This window comes from Psammomys obesus, unplaced genomic scaffold (assembly GCF_907164565.1).
Source record: "Psammomys obesus unplaced genomic scaffold, mPsaObe1.curated_primary_1811, whole genome shotgun sequence".
NCBI classification, from domain to species: domain Eukaryota; kingdom Metazoa; phylum Chordata; class Mammalia; order Rodentia; family Muridae; genus Psammomys; species Psammomys obesus.
The window spans coordinates 14,540,091-14,559,628 of NW_026596051.1; the positions used below are offsets into that span (position 1 = coordinate 14,540,091).

At 45.8% G+C, this 19,538-nt stretch overlaps 1 protein-coding gene across 6 annotated transcripts in view; it reads right to left on the reverse strand.

Moving 5' to 3' along the window:
* Window positions 1-510: 510 nt before the first annotated feature.
* Thoc5 (THO complex subunit 5) overlaps window positions 511-19,538 on the reverse strand; it is a 33,335-nt gene continuing 14,307 nt past the window's right edge. For 5 of the 6 annotated variants that reach the window (XM_055624159.1, XM_055624158.1, XM_055624160.1 and 2 more), the window contains 14 exons: window positions 17,472-17,604; window positions 16,746-16,781; window positions 15,353-15,430; window positions 13,896-13,936; window positions 13,567-13,666; window positions 12,802-12,910; window positions 10,231-10,332; window positions 8,998-9,094; window positions 8,297-8,411; window positions 6,722-6,825; window positions 6,540-6,627; window positions 3,677-3,792; window positions 3,336-3,526; window positions 511-703 (listed from right to left, as the gene is read on the reverse strand). In XM_055624159.1, coding sequence (XP_055480134.1) covers window positions 640-703; window positions 3,336-3,526; window positions 3,677-3,792; window positions 6,540-6,627; window positions 6,722-6,825; window positions 8,297-8,411; window positions 8,998-9,094; window positions 10,231-10,332; window positions 12,802-12,910; window positions 13,567-13,666; window positions 13,896-13,936; window positions 15,353-15,430; window positions 16,746-16,781; window positions 17,472-17,604 — 1,374 coding nt within the window. In that variant the 3' untranslated portion in view covers window positions 511-639. The remainder of the gene's footprint in view (window positions 704-3,335; window positions 3,527-3,676; window positions 3,793-6,539; window positions 6,628-6,721; window positions 6,826-8,296; window positions 8,412-8,997; window positions 9,095-10,230; window positions 10,333-12,801; window positions 12,911-13,566; window positions 13,667-13,895; window positions 13,937-15,352; window positions 15,431-16,745; window positions 16,782-17,471; window positions 17,605-19,538) is intronic. The other variant, XM_055624162.1, reaches the window with a different exon arrangement.

Here is a 19,538-nt window from a genome sequence, read left to right on the forward strand (position 1 = left end):
CCCCAGCCATTCCTGCCTTATGATCTAGCAGCCTCAGTTGTGGTCCTACTTCGAGGCTGGGAAGGGTAGGGAAGGAGAGCTGGAATGTTATCACTGACCATGAAAACTTGAAATATTTAGAATTATTCTCTGTGATATGTCTTCTATTTAATGTTGTTAGAATGTTAGGCACTTACAACATCCAACTGCCAAGTATTAGGGCATCAAGAGACAAAGACAAGTCTAGCAGAAGGAATGAAGGCTGAGAAAGGAATATTTGGATCTACTAACTTCAGTTTCTCCTGCAACCTCCCAATCAGTAGGGGTCCAGGATAAAAAGTACCAAGATATTTTGTCCCTATAAAATATCTTGGTACTTATTTTGTCCCTACAAGGCAGGGGTAGACAAGCAGGCGGCACCTCTTTAGAACCCACATTTCTTGGCCACCTTTACAAAGCTCATCCAGAAATAATCTTTATGTGGCCATGGTCCCACCTGCTCCTCCAGACTGCTCAAGGAGCTACAAAGGCTATTTGTTCAGGTGACATTTTAATCATCTGGTGTCTTTGGAAAATATCAAGAACTACACGTCCAGAGCAAAAAGCAGATCCCCAGGACCCAGGGCAGGGCTCTGAGGGAACAACAAGTAGAGAGGGAAGTCAGCGGTGGCTGAAGAATCCTTGAGGATGGTTATATTTAAATGGCTTCATCCTACTTGGGCCCCTAGAGAAACAAGAAAAGGGAGAGCAGTTAATAGCATGCCTTTGGACTGATAAAACAAGTTAATACAGTTCACTCACAAGAGAACGTCACATAGCTGGGGCAAAGTCAGAGGTGTGTAGCTCAGGCACAGGGCACTGTAGGAAAATCAGCTCACACCAGTGAAGGTGTGATACCATCTTTTAAAAAGTGTCTCTGTGTTTACAAATGTGTGAACCTGGAGAATCCCTTAATGTTGCATTTGGGGGACAGTGCCCAAACATCCTCACGCTTTGGATCATTATTTATAACTTTATCAACAACCACTTTATTTCTTAATTGCAAAGGAGGCAAGATTATGCTCAATAGTGCGTGGCCAGGAAGCAATAGAGGCAAAAACCAGGTCTGACACCAAAGCCTGTTTGTTCCAGGAAGGCTGAGTCATGAGCAGGCAGGCCAAGACCTATGTTCAAACTTCCTCCCTTCCTCTTTCACATAAAATCTATGTGAAGATTTTATTAGTAATTCTGTGTCCTCAAGCAAAACCTCACAGAGGAACATCCTCCACACAACTTTACAAAGACAAACATCTACAAAAAGCGCTCCTTCTTCCTCCATCTGTCTATGAATGACATCCAACAAGCAGTCACAGAGGGGCTCTCGGGGACTTGGTCTAAGGGAGTGTGTGTACAGGGTAGTTCTTTGTCAACTTAACACAAGCCAGAGTCAAATGGGAAGTGGAGTGAGGAAGGCATGGAGAGCAAGCCAGGGAGCAGCAGCCCTCCATGGTCTCTGCTTCAGCTCCTGCCCTGCCTTCTCTTCATGAAGGGCTATAACTGTAAACTGAGGTAAACCCTTTTCTCTCCAAGTAGCTTTTGGCCATGCTGTTTGTCACAATAAGAAAGTAAATAAGACAACATGTGAATAGGCAGCAGGAGGTGGAAAGAGGTAAGGAAAGTTTTTACTTTTCACCAGTGGCTGAAGGATATTAAAACCTTCTTTTCCTCAGTGGCCGAGAGCTTATCTAGCCTGCATTGTGCCGGCACTTCTCAACCTCAATTTAATCTTTCCATAACATATGAAGTATGTGCTGCTTGGAGGTTGAATTACAGTGACCCCTTATCTCATAGGTGGGAGCTGGAACTGAATCTCAACCTGGGATCATTCATAGCTTATGCCTCCAGGAGGTTCCTCAGAGGGGTACACCTACGCAGGATGTCTTAGTCTAAGCTGAGCTCAGGTCTACCATTGCTCACACTGGCACCCCAAACTCAGCCTCTTAACGATCCTAACCCCAGTAGTCAGCTGGGCTCTAGGCCAGGAACCTATAGTCCACCCATTGGTTATGTAAGATCCTCCCAGAGCGCAACACTTCAGGAAGCGGGTCTTCTGAGACCCCTTAAGAGAAAACAAGCAGAGGCTGTGTGTGGGCTCCCACCCTGCAAATGTGCTGGAGTAGGTGAGGAGGTGGGAGGAGCTGAGACATCACACACACCCACTGCAGAGAACAGGACTCAGAATGGAGTGTGGCAGTCAGCTCTGCTTCCCTGTGGCCACGTGGGGATGGGGGTTATTATTATCAACACCATGAACCAGGGCAGTGGAGGGGCCAGGCAAGAACAAGGCTTCTAACTTTCTGTAAGTCAGAACTGGCTATGCAGGTTTTGTTTTTTCTTTAGCAGAAAAAAAGGCTGGCCTTGAACTCATGGGAATCCTCTTGTCTCCAGCTTCCAAGTGCTAAGATTATAGGCACGAGCCATGATATCAGGCCTGATAAATGATAAAGAATTATAATCCAAAGACATTCCTCACCCCTTGTCCAAAAGAGAAGGGAGACCTAGAAGTAATTCCTTAGGGTTTTAAAAGAATAAAAACGTACATTTGGGAACAAACAGGAAAGAAAGCCCTAATACCCAAGAAAATGTAATATTAGCCTGAGGTACTGCAAGCCCAGACACTCTGTATACAAGTTGCCAAGACCTGCTAGCATACTCCAAGCCCTGAACTTGGGGCAGAATCACTTGGGAGCTTTACCTGCACGAACTACCTGAGTCATCTTGAGCTCTAACTAAGAAGGCCTTACTCCCCGACTTCAGCCCTAGGACCAGGGCTCAGTGCTAGACAGAGTGCTGCTGTCATCAGTATGCTCAGCTGCCTGCTTTCTAGAAGAGCTGGTTTTTTGTTTGTTTTGGTTTGTTTTTTGGGTTTTTTTTTTTTTTTTTTTTTTTTTTTTTTTGTCTATGCTTCCTGACTGCCATGTCTTGAATCTCACCAAGGGAAGACACTCAAAGATGCCAGCAAACTCACTAGGGAGAGTGGGGATGCACTTGTATATTAAAAGTAAACAGGCCCTGCTGTTTACTGTCCCATAGAAAACACTCAAAATTCCGCCAAAGCTTTTTAGCATGGCTCAGGACAATTTCCTTGGTTGAGTGAGCTTCTCCAGGGATGACCAAGCCTGACAGGTAAGCCAGCTGCAGGGAAGTCTCAGGAAGGAAAAAAAAGTTCCTGGAAATCTGATAATAGAATTTTCTGCTACAAAAAGTTACAGATGCCTCTGTGCCAAGCCCTGTCCAATGAGACCTAGTCTTCTAGAGGGCTGTGATGGATGTTCACGTCCTCATGAGGAGTCATGCGAGCCCAGCCCTCTACTCACCTAAAAAGCCGCAGGCACATCTTCTCCTGAGGAAATTCCTTGGGGCCCTCTACGCTGTCATCATGGCTCTCTGTCTCTAGGTAGACATCCAGCAGCACACACAGCCTCTGCAGCTGGTTGGTTAAGAGCTGGTGGCTGGGCCGAGGACCACACAGCTCCTTGTAGCACACGTTGACCTCACTCTCCATAGCCTGTGTGGGTGGGAAGCCAGCACCTCAGCATTTGCTTCCTAGTATGGCTGGACACACTGGCCAGCCTTTTACTTCATGGCTGAGCCTGACGGCACCACAAGAGCTACAAGGGGCTCGACCTGTTCCTCCTGATACCCATGTGGGCCTTACCCGAATATTGTCATCATTGCTGTTGGTTTTCTCCCCTTTCCAGTTTAGACAGAGTCGGAAAATGGGTGGGATGGAAGAGTAGCCAGGGTTGAGCACCACCGCAGCTTGAAGTTTAGCTGAGAAGAGGGAACAGGCAGAAAGTCAGTGGTTACTCAGTGTTCCATATGGTCTCCACCCTGTTCAGAGCCAACACAAACGTCTCCTATTAATTTAAGTGCTGCCAAGCCTCTGGTACTAACTGTTTTAGAATCTAAGTAGAATGTAGAAAGGCCAGCTTGCTGATTGTAAGGTACAGGGATTCTGGTTCCTCTAAAGATCTTGTTCTACTTGCTGGGATTTATCAATGGATTAAATCTGCTACCTTGAGACATGTCATAATTAAAAATATTTGTGTGTGTGTGTGTGTGTGTGTGTGTGATGTTTCTGTGTTTGGTTGTTTAGCCTCTATGTATCTTTGCGCCAACATGTAGGCAGTGCCTTCGGAAGCCAGAAGAAGGCACTGGAGCCCTGGGACTGGAGTTACAGGTGGCTGTGAGCTGCCATGTGGGTGTGGGGGCTTGAACTCAGGTCCTCTGGATGTGCAGGCAGTGCTTCTAAACTGAGCCACCTCTCCAGTCCCTTTCTTTCTTTCTTTTCTTTTTTTTTTTTTTAAAGAATTTTTTTGTTGCTATGGAGAGAGCGTCACATTGCCCAAGCTAGCTTCAAATTCAATATATAACCAAGGCACAACTTTGAACTCCTAGTTCTCCTGTTTCTGACTCCCATCCAGGACTAGTGGCAAATGTTCCCAGCTTCTCACACCCAATTTACATATGAGGAAAGTGAGGCTCTGACAGAAACTTCTCTACTATTAAACACCTGCAACCAAAACTGCCTGGCATCAAATCTGCACTCATAGTGAGTAAACAAAATAGCTCCACATATTAACTTTCCCTCTGGCGGTAGTCTTTGACCCCTGCTGTTGTTACACTTTATTTAGGTATGGTGTGTGTGTGTGTGTGTGTGTGTGTGTGTGTGTGTGTGTGTGTGTGCGTGTAGGTGCATGTCACAGCATGCATGGGTCAGTGGACTATTTCTTAGGAGCCACTTCTTTCGTTCCACACTCTGTTTTAAGGCAGGGTATCTTTTCCGCAGCTATGGTACTTATTAGAGCTTCCAGAATGCTCTATCTCTGGCTCCCTTCTTACCCCAGGAGTGCTGGGATTACAGATACACACCACTCCATTCAGCTTCCTTATGTGGGCTCTGGGAACTGAGTCAGGTCATGAGGCTCAGGAGGCTATGCAGCAAGTGAGCCCTCTCCATGGTTCCTAGACGACTTTTGACTGGTACTTCTGGTTTGGCTCACATGCATTACCCAGAGGGCTTTACAGCACAAGATGGTTCCCTGTGCTGCTGCAAGGTGAAACCTGCAAGATGTGGGCTCCAGTAAGAAGAGGGAATGTCCTAGACAAGGGGAAGCTGAGTTGCCTTCTGAGCGGATTAAAGTGCTTCTGATGAGACTGTGCTTCGTGCCAGGAAGTTGTTCAACCATCTTGGCTCCTTCCTCACTCTGGCTTCCTTTTTCACCTTGTGACTTCTACACATCTTTGCTTTTATCACTGGTCATGAAGCTCTTCCCCAGAGAGATACTCATCAGGTCACCCTGGATTTTCAGCCTTTTAAGTTAAACCAGGCATGGTGGCTCCTGTGTACAATCCTAGCACTCTGGAGCCTAAGAAAGAAGATCAGGAGTTCAAGGCCAGCCTGGACTACAGAATGGGTTTCTGGCCAGCCTGCGTTGATCTCAAGAACAAAAGTAAGACAGTGTGGCAGGGAAAGCCTTTTTAATCCTAGCACTCCAGAGGTAGAAGGATGTCTGTGAGTTCCAGACCAGCCTGGTCTGCACAGTGAGTTCCAGACCAGCTAGAGCTACATAGTGAGACTCTGTCCTAACAAAACAAAACAAAAAAGGCATAAAAATAGGCCAGTGAGAAATCTCAGTAAGTAAAGATGGTTGCTCCTATGCCTCATGACTTGAGTTTGATCCCTGGAGCGCTAAGGTTGAAGAAGTGACACGCTCAAGCTGTCCTCTGATAACTCGTTGCTTAGACCTTAGTTCACACACACATACACTAAGTAAATTTAACAAAAACTGTAACAAACCCACAAGTGTATGAACTAAATAAGCTCTTTATAAAGCTTCCAACTTTATCATTTGTGGTACTGAGGAATAAATCTAAGGCCTCAAGTATGCTAGGCAAGTATCCTACCCTGAACTATATCCCCAGCCCACAAATTTTATTAATCATTCAAAATACTGACTACTGTAGGACCTCAGAGTGCGTCCTGAGCCCAGGGATCACAGCTGTGAGTCGGGTGGGCTACAGCCTAAGGCCGGAACATGGCACGAGTGGCTCCCGTGGTGGGCCCTGGCAGGGCCAGGTCTCAGAAGAGGAAGGAGCCACAGCTTCCTCATCTCCACAGGGACTGTGCAGGAGGAGGGAGGTTATGTTACCCAGTCTTTACAGTTAGTCTTTCTGTGAGTTGGGGAGAAAGGAAGTCTGATGCTATGGAGAAGTAAAACAAAAAGCAAAACCACACACACTGAGAGACTGAGCTTGTGACTCGGCCATGATTTCCTCAGCTATTAAGTGGGATGAGCCCACCCCAGTGACTACTGAGGATTTAATGACATAAAACTGTGTGGTTGTGTTGCAAAACAAGTCCTCACTGAAAGGGGCGGTCTCCTAGTCACTAGTGTGTGTAAATCTCTGTGGAGGATTCTAGGACCTTCTTGTTTCTTTTGGTCAACCTCTAGGCATGTGTGGTATTTCAGAGGCCACTTGGTTATCGGCCTGTGCTCAGCAGAGCAGTCACCTACCTGTTCCCCTCTCAATAAGCGCCAAGTAGTAGAGATTGGTGTCCCCAGCCAGTCCTGCTTCTACGATGTCCTTGGTGAAATGCAGCTCCTAGAACAGAAACCAGTGTGAGCTGCTGCACTGATGGCAGGGTGGGGACAGGAGCTGATGGTGACATGGTCATAGGGGCTGCAGTTCTACCTACCATGTAATCTTCATGGGCAATTATCACCCACTTTACCAGGCGAGAAACAACCTTGGCAGGGAAGAGGTACTGGCAATCACTGGTAACTGGCACAATGCCATGTTCTAAAAGAGAGCAAGGCAGGAGGCATTACAGGGAGAACTCAAGTGCCACTGGGGGACCAGAAGCTGCCTGTGGCTTGCTGAGGGCTAAAGTAGCCTTGCCATTTGTCCAGTACATCTGGTACTCAGGAAGTTCTGCTCCTCACATGCCAGGAGTAGAGGCATCTCAATGACATTCACTTCATGCAGAGCTATGTGTCTGTGCTCAGACCCAGCACCTGCATTCACGGGTGCTTTATCCTTAATGCTGGCAATGTGTAGCAAAACCTAACCCTGCAGCCATAACTAGCATCAGTGCCTCTGCAGCAGGAACTATTAATTAGATCAAATAGCTGAGAGGGCTGTGTTTTCTCAGCTGACCTTGACAGAAAAACCAACTGCAACGTTCTGTGTCAGTTCCCTGCTGGTGTTTAAAAATCAAGTATGCCAACACAGGAAACACTATGTGAATGACAATCATCCAACCTTGGCAATGTTGGCAATGCTGAGTGAGGAGCAAGGCTTGAGGATGGGTGATGCTGTACTAGAGAGCAGTGTCCTTATGGAACCAAAGAACTGGCCTGGAGGTGGGGAAGGGGGGTTTGTTTTCAGATGGATCCTGGAAAACCAATGCCTAGCTTGTCAGTAATTTTGTTGTTCTTGTTGGTTTGTTTTTGTTTGTTTGTTTGTTTTTTTGTTTGTTTTTGAGACAGGGTTTCTCTGTGTAGCCCTGGCTGTCCTAGAACTCAGCCTGTCTGTAGACCAGGCTGGCCTCAAACTCACAGAGATCCACCTGACTGTGCCTCCGAGAATGCTGGGATTAACGGTGTGTGCCACCAAAGCCTGGCTGACAAAGATATGATTCCCTCCAAATCCTTAAACCCCACCCTACAAGTGTCTTATAAACACTCAGCAATTTTTTACTGAATAAACTAAAAGAAGCCATAAGGCCACTATCTAGGTCAATGGCTCATTATAATCACGTGGGAGCTTAGAAGACAATCCAAGGGGCTCAGCTAAACCTTTGAAAGCACTATCTCAGAAGGTCTTAGGGATAATGGGGTGATCCCTGTGTAGGTACAATCAGTGAGCTGGATGTGAGCTCAATGAATACAGGGTGCCATCATTCCTCCCCTCAGGCTCTACGGGGTACCAGCAAGAATTAGACTCTCATTAGATACCTGGCAAGTGCATATGAATCAGTGATGCATGGATCTAGGATAGGCTGCCTTGATGAACCTGTGAACTTGTGCAAATGACTCTGGTGTCCTGAGAGGGCTGACACAGAACTGATGACTCTGCAGGGAGCTCAGACCTCTGTCTGAATGGGCCTGCAGCTCTCCCCACTGGCCCTATCATCCGCTGCTCAGTAAGGCCAGGAACACGGGTCCCTTTGATCTGTAATCAGGATTTTCAAGTTCTGAGGGAAAGGATGTGGTTTTTGTTCCTATGTTGACTGAGTGGTTGTCAAGTCTTAGTCCCTGCCCCAGCTTACCCAGAGATGCAAACTGCTTGTGGAGAGCCAGGCGGGACTGCACCCTGGTCTTCAGCAGTTTCATGGTGGTCTCCATGTGGCTGGCGCTCTGTGAGTGGTCAGCAATCACTGTGTGCTAACAGTGAATAACAATTAGGATACACATGAAAACTCCCCCTTCCTACCTCTAAGGACTTCCATCTCTCCTGGGACCGACCAGGCTGCACAGACATGTCCCAAGACGGGTGCTATTTGGGAATGGCAGAGTTTACCCACTATAACAGGTCAAGAACACAAGATACTGGCAAGAACACAAGATACTAGGGTTCCCAATAGGCTGTGATTAGCTCCTGAAAAAAGGAAGGTTTCTAAGGTGTCTACCCTGGGATTCTGCCCTTACTTATACCATCCTTACTTATAGCATCCTTGTACATAAGTTCAAGGGCAGCAAAAGCTGTAGCTGTGCCACATCAGGGGCAAAACCGAGTTATCTTTGGTTTAGGTGGCTATGAAGCTCATAGGGAAGACCAAGTAATTTCAACACTTGAAGACTAGCTAAGGAATTCTAGTGCCTTGAGTGGATGGAGGTCAGATCACAGCATCAAAGGAAGATATTTTGCTAGATCAAAACCCTATGAAGCTATCAGAGGCCTTTCTGGAATCTGTCCACAAAGAGGAGAGGTACACCCCCTCAGACAAGGAAGCAGAGACAGAGTACACACCTGGGGCTGCTCTTTGGGGAAGTGGAGGCCACCCAGCTTCTGTACCCACAAATAGGGGTGACCTAACTCAAGTACATAGTCTTTCAAAGTCAGGATGCTGAAAAAAAAAAAAAAAAAAAAAAAGACAGAGTAAAATAATTGTATGAGTTGGGAATGAGCTCAGGAGCATGGCCTTCATACTTCATACAAGGCCCTATGCTCAGTCCCTAGGACTGAATGGCCCCCAGATATGGCCCTCCCCGCATCCCAGTCCCACAAGCTGAAGCTCCCTTACTGCGTAAGTTCCCTACCTGGAATTACAACTCTAATATTTACTTCTTTTTGCCTTGAAACCTTTCCTTCATCAAGCGATTCTCAAAACAACAGTGCATTGACCTCTTCACTACTCTACTCACTTACAGCTTTTAAAATTTTGAATACTCAAGAGAATTAAAGTGCATACATTTTATTGGGGTTTTTGTCTGTTTCTACTTTTATCTGCATGTATTTATGCTGAATTTATTCCCCTGCCATAACTTTTTTATTTCTTTAGAAATATCTTTCTTCTGTACAAACTCCTCTCCTGGCTTTGGAACAATATTTTTCCTTTTCAAGTGAGGATCATCTCAATATGGCAGGGGAGTCATATACAGATTAATACGCCAGGAGCTCTCTAAGTTCGTTGGCATCTGAGGTGCTTGGTTCACTGCAGAAGTCCAATGACTGGAGAATCTACATCTAAACCCTGCATTACACTCATTTGCAAGCATATGCAGCGAAACTTCAGCACTCTTTTGGCCACTGACCCTGTGTCCAGCGCCACTGTTTGGCCCAGCCGTACTACTGATTCCACCATTATATCCTACAAAGTGAACATGACGATTTGAACCTCTTGAGTTGTATCATTTTGTAGGGTTTTCTGGGTTAAGAGAGTATCGAACCATCTTCATGGGTCACCTCAGACTACTTCTGCACATTTTATTGTTGATACTGCCCCCACCCCTTTTTTGTCAGTACTAGGGATCTTACCCACCACACTACCACAGAGCCACATCCCTCACCCTGGAGTCCCTATATTTCCCACGTTTTCTTCTTTCCATGATATCCCTTTGTCTTCTGCGCAAGAACAGGAAGATGTCTCCTGTAGCCCCAATGTCCTCTGGGGAACCTCTGGCCCTAAAAGGTCACCAGTGTGGTCTGAACTACCAGATACAGACATAAAATCAAGGAAAGTTGGAAACCCTGTATACTCACCCAACTTTATCAAACTGATACTGATTAGCTGGATTTGGAGTTTTCTTTCCATGATCTCCTGGATACAAGCAGCTCAAGACCGAGTCAGGAGACAGTAAGTCTCTGCAGAAGAAAAGACTGCAGTGAGAATGCTGGCTAACACGGTGCTTCAAAGTGGACCTGGGCATTGGAGAGAGGTGATGTACCCTCAGCTCTTACCATGTCAACCACCATCTTTTTTTTTTTTTTTTTTAAGTCTTTATTTTGGAAACAAGGTTTCTCTGTGTAGTCCTGGCTGTTGTGAAACTCAGTGTGTAGATCAGGCTGGCCTTGAACTTAGAGATCTACCTGTCTTTGCCTCCAAGTGCTGGGATTAAAGATATGCACCAACCACACCTGGCTCTACCACCCTCTTGCACAGAAGGTTTTCTGTGAGCCAAATCCTTCATGTGCTTCAAGCCCATGGACTCTCCCAACACTATGAAGCAGAAAGGATTATCATCCCATTTCTCAAGGTACAAACTCAAGGCTTTGAAAGGTGGGCTACTGAAGCTCGTGATGCCAGCAAGGCTGGCAGCCGAAGTTCACACTCTCTGATCAGAAAGAACAGCATTTTTTCTTTATTTTGTGTGCACTGTGGCACACTGAGGATAATTTTCAGTAGTCACTTCTTGTCCTCTATCTTACTATGGCAGGTCTCTCCTCCTGCCTGGTACAGTACATTCCAAGCAAGCTGGGCTGAGAAGCTTCTAGCTGATTGCTGAGCCCCAAACTCCCACCTCAATGGGATAACAGGTGCAATCACCATCAGTGCCGGGAATTGAACGCAGGCCATCAGCCTTGCATCCCAAGTGCTTTTCCCAATAAGCCATCTCCCTGGTTCTTGAGAACTTAACTCTTTTGTATTTTGCTTTGTTTTGCTCTATTATCCCTTCCAGAATTATATAGTGGGGCTGAGATGATAACCCAGTTGGTAAAGTGTTTGCTGCACAGCATGATAGCCTGAATTCAACGTCCACCATCCAAATAAAAATCCATGTAGAGCAGCACACAACTACAGTCCCTGAGGAGGTAGAGACAGATGGATCCCTGGGCTTTTGGCTAACCTGTCTAAACTCCAAGTTCAGTGAGACTTTGTTTCAAAAGTAAGGTGGAGAATGACTGAGGAAAATACCTAATGTGGAACCTCTGACCTCCATACACATACACCTGAACATAAGCACACACACATATACAAATTATCTGGAGGCCAAGCACTATTTTGGAGGAGCAAAGCCACATGAAGTTAGAAATAGAAATAGTGCCAGAAATAAGTACAACAATAACTTTACATGCACAATTAAATGTTTTGTTTTTCTGCAGAGTTGGACACTGAGCACAGGTCCTTGGACACACTAGATAAGCACCATGTTTTGAAGCGATTTCTCTACACTGTACAAATGGAAAAACAGAATGTACATTTGTAGTGTATGGTGTAGCAATTTGACAAATTAATTCAAGGAGCAATGATCAGAGTACTTGGCATTTCTACCCCTTTAAACCTACTTAGTCTTTTGGAGATATGATCTTACTCTGTATCTTAGCCTGGAATTCTACACAGCCTAGGCAGACCTTGAATCCAAGAAGCAGGATGATCTCTGTGAGTTGGAAGCCAGCCTGGTCTACATAGCAAGTTCCAGACCAGCTAGGACTACACAGTAACCTCCTCTCAAAGAAATAAAACAAAACAAAAAACGGTCCTAGAATTGTTCAGTGAAGACCTGATGGATATGTGGAACTTAGAAGAAACAAGCTCTGGACTCCCTCTGCTGGGAACAAGGTTAACTGCACCTAGCACACCCTCCCGCAGCCCAACACTACTCCCTAAAGGCAGAAGAGGCATGAACACAAAGTGCAGGCTCTAAGCACAGGGTCTAAGGCCAGGAACTCCTTTCATCTGGCGGAATAGAAGGGATAGGAAGAGCTCCACTCCACTAGGCACCAGAGTGGAGCCTTTCTGAGCCTCAGTGTTCTTTCTCCAGCTGACAGCAGGACCAGGTCAGGCAGGACCAGGAGTACTAAGTCAGAGCAGTGATCCCCTACGTGTAGGCCAGTTTACCCAGGTCGTTTCTGTCCTCTGTTCTTCCTAGTCTGGACTACAGGCCATGACTACCAAGGTCAGGGGCTTGCTGGAGCTGCTGTGGCTGCCTGTTTACAGTCCTCCACTTACCACCAAGTTAAGGACTTCCTGAGCTGGAAAACAAAACCCTGCCACCTTGGGACAGAAACAGAAGGGCCAAAATTTGTCAATATGGTCATGTCTTCCACACTCATTCATGTATTTTACTGCCTGCAAAAAGCCTGCAGCTCTGCCCTACACACTAAATATGCTGTTATCACTGGTTTTATCTGCTGTGTAGTAAGAGTTCTCACATACACAACTCAGAGAACGCTTCTAAATCTCGGTGAATGCCAGGACTCCCACAATGTGGGAACACACTAACAGAAGTCAACATGGCAGAGGACCCTCTCTCAGCCAGAGGGAAGACGGAGAACAGGCGCTCTCCCCTCATCCCCGACCCATGCCCCATCCCTATAGTGCCTTCCCCATACCCTGCACTGATGGGGGTGATGAGCTCCATGGCGGTTGTCACTTTGGCTTTCACGGTCATGATGTTGAGGTTCATGAGATAGTAGAAAGTCAGATGAAGCACACTGTTGTCTGGAGGATCAGGAAAAGAGCAGCGCATTTATGAATCAAGCACAGAGGCCAGGCGAGGTGGTGCATGTACTGAATCCCGGCACTTGGAAGGCAGAGGCAAGGAGATCTCTAAATTGAAGGCTACATAGCAAGTTCCGGGACAGACAGAAATACTATAGAGAGACCCTGTCTCAAAAGAACAATAAAAACAAAAACATCATTCCATGTAAAATGAAAATGGCCAGTGAGACAGTTCAGAGAGTAAAGGCACTGGCCACCTCATAGTCTCAGCCCAATTCTTGAGACGCGCATGGCACAAAGAGTCAATTCCCACATGCTGTTCTCTGACTTCCACAAGCTGCTGCAGTGGTATGTGCGAACACACACACAATAAATAAATGTTAAAAAAAATTTTTTTTTAGGGGCTGGAGAGATGGTTCAAAGGTAGAGCAATGACTGCTCTTCCAGGGCATGCAGGCAGAATACTGTATAAATAATAAATAAATCTTCAATGGAACTAGAATTGGCTCTTTAAAAAAAATTTTTTTTTAAGGAGGAAAAACAGAAATAGAAGACTGAAATATTACAGGCAAAGAGTTTCTAGCTTACTGGACCCTTTGCACCAACAACTGACCAAGCTCTGAGGTACTGGGGGCATGAAGTGAATATAGTCAGACCTTTGCACTTCAGATCAATCAAGACTGACAGTGGGTGCCTTTTCAGCATCTCCTTGCGCTTGTCATCCAACTGAACCCCAAGTGTGGGTCGACGCCGCTTCTGGACAAAAGAAAGACCCAAGTATGAGTTATATTAATTGCCCCTTCGCATCTCTCTAACTCCCAGAGCCTCGGCACAGCTGCATGGGACCTTTTGCCTCAGCTGCCCAGCTGCCCTGCTCTTGTCCCAGCAGAACCTATTCTACCCTCCTCCTCTTGCTTTTAGGAGTGTGGTGCTTGAGAACATCAGCATGGCTGTGTGACATTCCCACAGCAGAAACAGGGCTCACCGTGGTCTGCTCCTCCTCCACATCAGAGTCGCTCTCATCATCTGAAGCCACACAGAGAAGGTAGAGAGAAGTGAGGTAACTGCAGAGGCTCCCTGATGACGAACCTCAAACACAGGGACTGAGGGGCCCACCCAGAGACGGTCCTTTGTTTGAGTTCCTTCAAATAAGTATTGAGTTAATTGGCTGCTTCTTACTTGGAATAGAAAACATAATGGAAAAAAAGAATGACTTAGAATCCCACCAGGTATATGTGTGTATGCGTGCATGTGTGTGTGAACACAGGCCAGAGTTTGTACTCAGAATGCACCTATCAATCATCTCTCCATTTTATTTTTGTTTTTTTTTTTTTTTGAAACAGAACCTATACAGTTCTAACTGTCTTAGAATTCACATTGTACTCCAGGCTGGCCTCAAACTCACAGAGATCTAGCTGCTTGTCTCTGCCTACTGAGTGCTGGATTAAATGAAGGCACCACCATATGCAGGTTTTGTTTAATTATTTATTTTTGAGGCAGTCTTTCACAAAGCTGGATATTCCAGTTAGACTGGCTGGCCAGGCAGCTCCTGGGATCTGCCTTTATCTACCCCCAGCACTGAAGTTAAAAGCATATATTATACTGTTTTGAGGCAGGGTTTCTCTGTATAGCCTTGGCTGTCCTAGACTTTGTAGACCAGGCTGGCCTTGAACTCACAGAGATCCACCTGCCTCTGCCTCCCCAAGTGTTGGGATTACAGGTGTGTGCCACTGTGCTGTCATAGCCAGCTTTTTTTGATTGTGGGGACTGGGGGCCAGAACTCAGGCCTTCATGTTTGTGCAGCAAGCACTTAACCTACTGAGCCATGTCTCCACCTTCCAGGGTGGTTTTCAAGGGTCTTTTAAATGTCTTTCTATGGAGCATAAAGCTATCTATTAGTAATGTGGTTCTAAGAACAGCATAAATAACAATGCAGGTATAGAGGGCTGCCGCATGCAGAAGATAAGACTGTTTTTTCATGGAATACACACAATGATTCTGATTCTATATGAGGAATTTTCCTTTCTGGGGACAAGTAGGGGTGACTGAAACTGGGTCTCAGTATGTTACACTGGATGCCCTGAAAATTGCTGTATTAACCAGTTTGGCTTTAAACCTATGGCAATGTTTCCTGCTGTCGCTGTCAGACTTCAGGGACCATCGTCATTAATCCATAATCAGCTTCCAGCTACCTTTTACAATGAGTCAAAAATGTTACCTGCTTCCTCAGGGTCAAGTGCTGGTGAGTACTAGTGAGTGGCAGGACTGAAATCCAAAGGCTGCATTTGGTGACTCTGGAAACTGAGTTCTCTTGGCCTATCCTAAAACTGACAATAAAGTCAAGCCTCCTGCTATACAGCATCAGGCCGGCTAGTTCTCAATGGACCAAGACCTTGGGAGTGATTTGGTATCCTTGGTGAGGTCTCCCATTTACCATGTTACCTTGGGAGTCCTCAGGGGGTTTGAAGAGAGCTTTGGCTTCATCCACGCTGCCTTCAATGGCCACAGACAACGTCTTATCTGGAGATGAGAAAAGGCCTATTGGAAAAACTGCTGGGAGGTTGCTGAGTCAAGCCGACTCAGCCCCTGGGCTTCTCCCTTCCCTGTCCCAGCTCTACTGGCTGAGTGTGAGGGCACCCTCTGTCCACACAAAGGAAGAAGACAGAAACTAAAGTCTTTTCTCTAGGGTTTGCTAAGAACAAATAATCCAGAGCACCGCTTCCCAGGTAAGCATCCCTGAGACTGGTGGAACCCAGGACACCCCACAGGACTCTCCCACCAGCTGTCCTAAGAAGCTCTCACCCAGAAGCTGGCACCATCCACATCCCAGAGATGATGGGTCACTCTCTGTAAAAAGTTCTGGATTCTGCATGTCACTAAGCACCTGAGCTGCCCTGGTCACTTCACTGGGCAGTGGAGAAGAGCAGGCAGGAACATGGATACTGCAAGCCTAGTCCCAGACCTCAATTCCTGTCCTATTCATTACTGAATTTGTGATGTGGAAGGTAATCTTACTGACCCGAAGCTCAGTTTCCATATCTATATAACATGTTGGGAAGCAGTAGCTGTTTTTTTGAGTGGCAGGAGGTTGATGGACTAAGGGCTACATTTTTAGCTACATTAGCTTTGAGGGTGAGAACTGTCACACAGGGTTAACATGCATAAGGCTGTGGCTTTGATTCCCAGCCCACAGAACAGAGAAGTAACTACACTCTTGAGTCTCACACCCATATGGAGCATAATGTTATTACGCCTACATAGAGGAACTTAGTGCCCATGCAGAAACAAACCCCACTCAGGAAACAAGCAGAGCAGAGCCACTTCAGGCTCACTGGACTCAGCTTGGCTCTCAAGCACTCAGTGACAATCTGCCCTGCTGTCCCATGAGCGGTCTACGGGCACGTCCTACTGCTGTGAACAAATAAGCCACACTCTACTTCCTCTGCCCTTTTCCCTGATGGTACTGGGGGATGGAACCCAGGACGTAAGCTATACCCCAACTCCTCCTTCTCTACCGTAAGTGTGGGAATGTCACAGAACCTCATACGATTTGCCTAACTACACTGTAAAGAAAAAAGACCCCCCCACCGACTGCCAACTACTGCTTTATATCTGGAAACAATATACAAACCACCCCATTCCAACCAAGCAAGCAAGTCACCCCAAGTGAGCACTGGAGACTGTCTTGGGGTCGAGCTCACCGCCCACATGCGGGACAGTCACCTGCCACAGAGTCAAGCCCTCACTACAACAGTCTTTTTAACAGTTTGCTCTTAAATCTAAGAAAATACAAGTGGGAACAGCAGAAGTTTAAACACAAGAGAAAGTTACTCACCCTGTCTAGGGGGCTGGGAGGAGGATTTCATATGAGCTGATGATGGCAACGGAAGAGAACAAAGGGGAAGGAGAAGGCGAGACGGACCAAGAAGACACAAGAAAAGACACAGTAATGTCTTGGTGCCATGGCTGGGACAAGGGCATGCACAGGAACAGTACATGTCTGCCTGATGCCATGGGATAAGTTATGAACAGGAAGAAGAGTTTAGTGCTAAGTGAGAGCTGCACTGGGGTAGAGCAAAAAAACTTTTTAAAAACCTTAGCAGAGCCACAGGCTGTCCTGAGCAGCTGAGGGTTCTTCCTCTCACTGGTAAGGCAACACAAAGTCATGCAGGCTACCTCAGGTATGTGAAAGCCTGGGAGTGTTGCCCAGGACCTGCATTCTCCAAGCACCCCACCCCAAAACACAACAGGAGACAGAGATCTACCTGTCCAGTGTTTCTTGATGGAGTGAGCACTGAGAGCTACACAGGCTGCCTGGGCACTGTACCTAAAAGCTGAACAGCCAGGCTCATGAAGATTCAAAGCTTTCATTCTGAAATGTCCATCACATTATTCAAGCCTCAGGCTAGCTGGCTTAGCAGCCACACTGAAGGTGCAAAGAGGAGGCAGCATCTGTCACCAGAGGGCTCTTGGGCAAAGCCGGGGAACTATCTGAGGAAGGCAGTCCTTTCTCACTATGGCTTCTCCCATAGTCCCCTCCTTGCCCAGCCCCCATACTCACCACAAGCCTGCCCGTATGCAGTGGCCTGCACAAACAGCACATAGAGGGGAGGTGGCAGGTGCCTGGCAGTCTCGTACTGCTTGTGTGCCTGGTCGAACGGCATGAACAGGTATTCTTGCACTGGCAGGGAAGCCTGCAAGCAACAGAGGAAGTTTTTAGTCTACCCACAAAGCTGCTTTGTGACTGACTAGCTTTTTATCTTTATCTTGCTGAACTGGAGACTGAGACCAGAGCCTTGCGCATGTGGGGCAAACATTCTATTACTGAGCTCTGTCATATAATAGTGACACATAACAAACCAGTGGGACTATGCTGAGACAAAAGCTCAAGATAAAAAAAAAAAAAAATCAAATGCATTTGTAACAGCAACAGAGCAAGAAAAGAAAATTATGTAAATGTGTCACTTGCACATTTCTAACATTATCAGAAAACATTAAGGGGCCGAGGTTGTGGCTTAGTTGCAGACAAAACAAGGGGCAGAGGGAATAAGGAAAGAGAAATGTATTATACTCAACATCACAAGTCCCTGATGAAATGAAAAACAAAACAAAACAAAAAACAGTGGGCCTGAGATGGGTCGGCAGGTAAAGGCACTCGCCACCAAGCCTGACCTGAGTTTGACCTCTGGAACACTCATGGCGGAAGGAGAAAACTGATTCCTGCAAGCTGTCCTCTGACTTCGTGACGTGTATACAACACACAATAAACAACCAAACAAATAAAAACTTTAAAGGAAACTAAAGCCAAATGGGACCCTCCAGACTAGCTTAGGACTAGAAGTGGCAGTTTTAAGCACGGGCAGGGATCCTGAGGGATCTGAAGCTCCGTGGGTGCTCATGGAATATCTAGCAGTCTGCATGATCACTCCAGGAATGGACTCAGAGGCTAGCAAAGCTAAATGCATGCACAGGAATCATCTACATGACCCAGCAGCTTTATTCCTAGGTATATATGCAATAGAAATATGTACAAGTGAGGACCAGAAATCATGTATGACAATACTCAGAGCCACATTATTTATAACAGACCTGAACTGGGAACTTCTGAAATCAAGTTATTACAAAAAAAATTCTTATCGCTTCTCGGCCTTTTGGCTAAGATCAAGTGTAAAAAAAATTCTTGATACTCAGAGAAACACAGGTAAGTTTCAAAAACATACCACTGAGAAAAAAAAACAATAAACAAAAAAACAAACCCTGACACAGAGTTAATGAGTCTATTTAAATACAGTTCAATCCAGAGAAAATCCAGTCTATGATGATAAAAGCCAAAATAATAGTTACTTAGGATGCAAAATAAGGTTACTATAGTGTCTGGGAGCTGGAAATAAAAGCAGCACGGGCTGGCTCAGCATTTAAGAACACTGCATTTCTATATGACCTGGGTTCTATTTCCAGCACCCACATGGTGGCTCACAACCACCTGTAACTCCAGTGCCAGAAAAATCCAATCTTGTGCCTTTTGAGGGTACCAGGCACATGTGGTACATATATGAGGCAAAACACTCATACACATAAAATTTTTAAAAATTAAGTTCTTTCTCTTGATTTGAGTGGTTATAGAGATGCATTCACTCAGTAAACAGTCATCGGCTGTACATTTATGAGTTGAATACTTTCTGCATGTAAAGGTATTGGCATCAGTTTTTGGTGCTGGGGAATGAGCCTAGTACTTCTGTATACGAAGCATGCAATCTACCACTGAAATGCATCCCAACCCCCAAAAAATTAAGACTTTTTTTTTTTCCTAGACAGGGTTTCTCTGTGTAGCCTTGGCTATCCTAGAGCTCACTTTGTAGACCAGGCTGGCCTCAAAACTCACTGAGATCTGCCCGCTTCCACCTCCCTGAATGCTGGGATTAAAGGCATGTGCCACTATGCCCACCTTAAAATTAAGACTTTAAAAATATGTTTAAATTTAAGCCAAGGATGATGGTGTATACCTTGAATCTTAGATTTTGGAAGGCCGGAGAATCTCTGTGAATTTGTGCTATGTAGAGAGACCCTGTCTCAAATAATAATAATAATAATAATAATAATAATAATAATAATAATAATAATAATAATA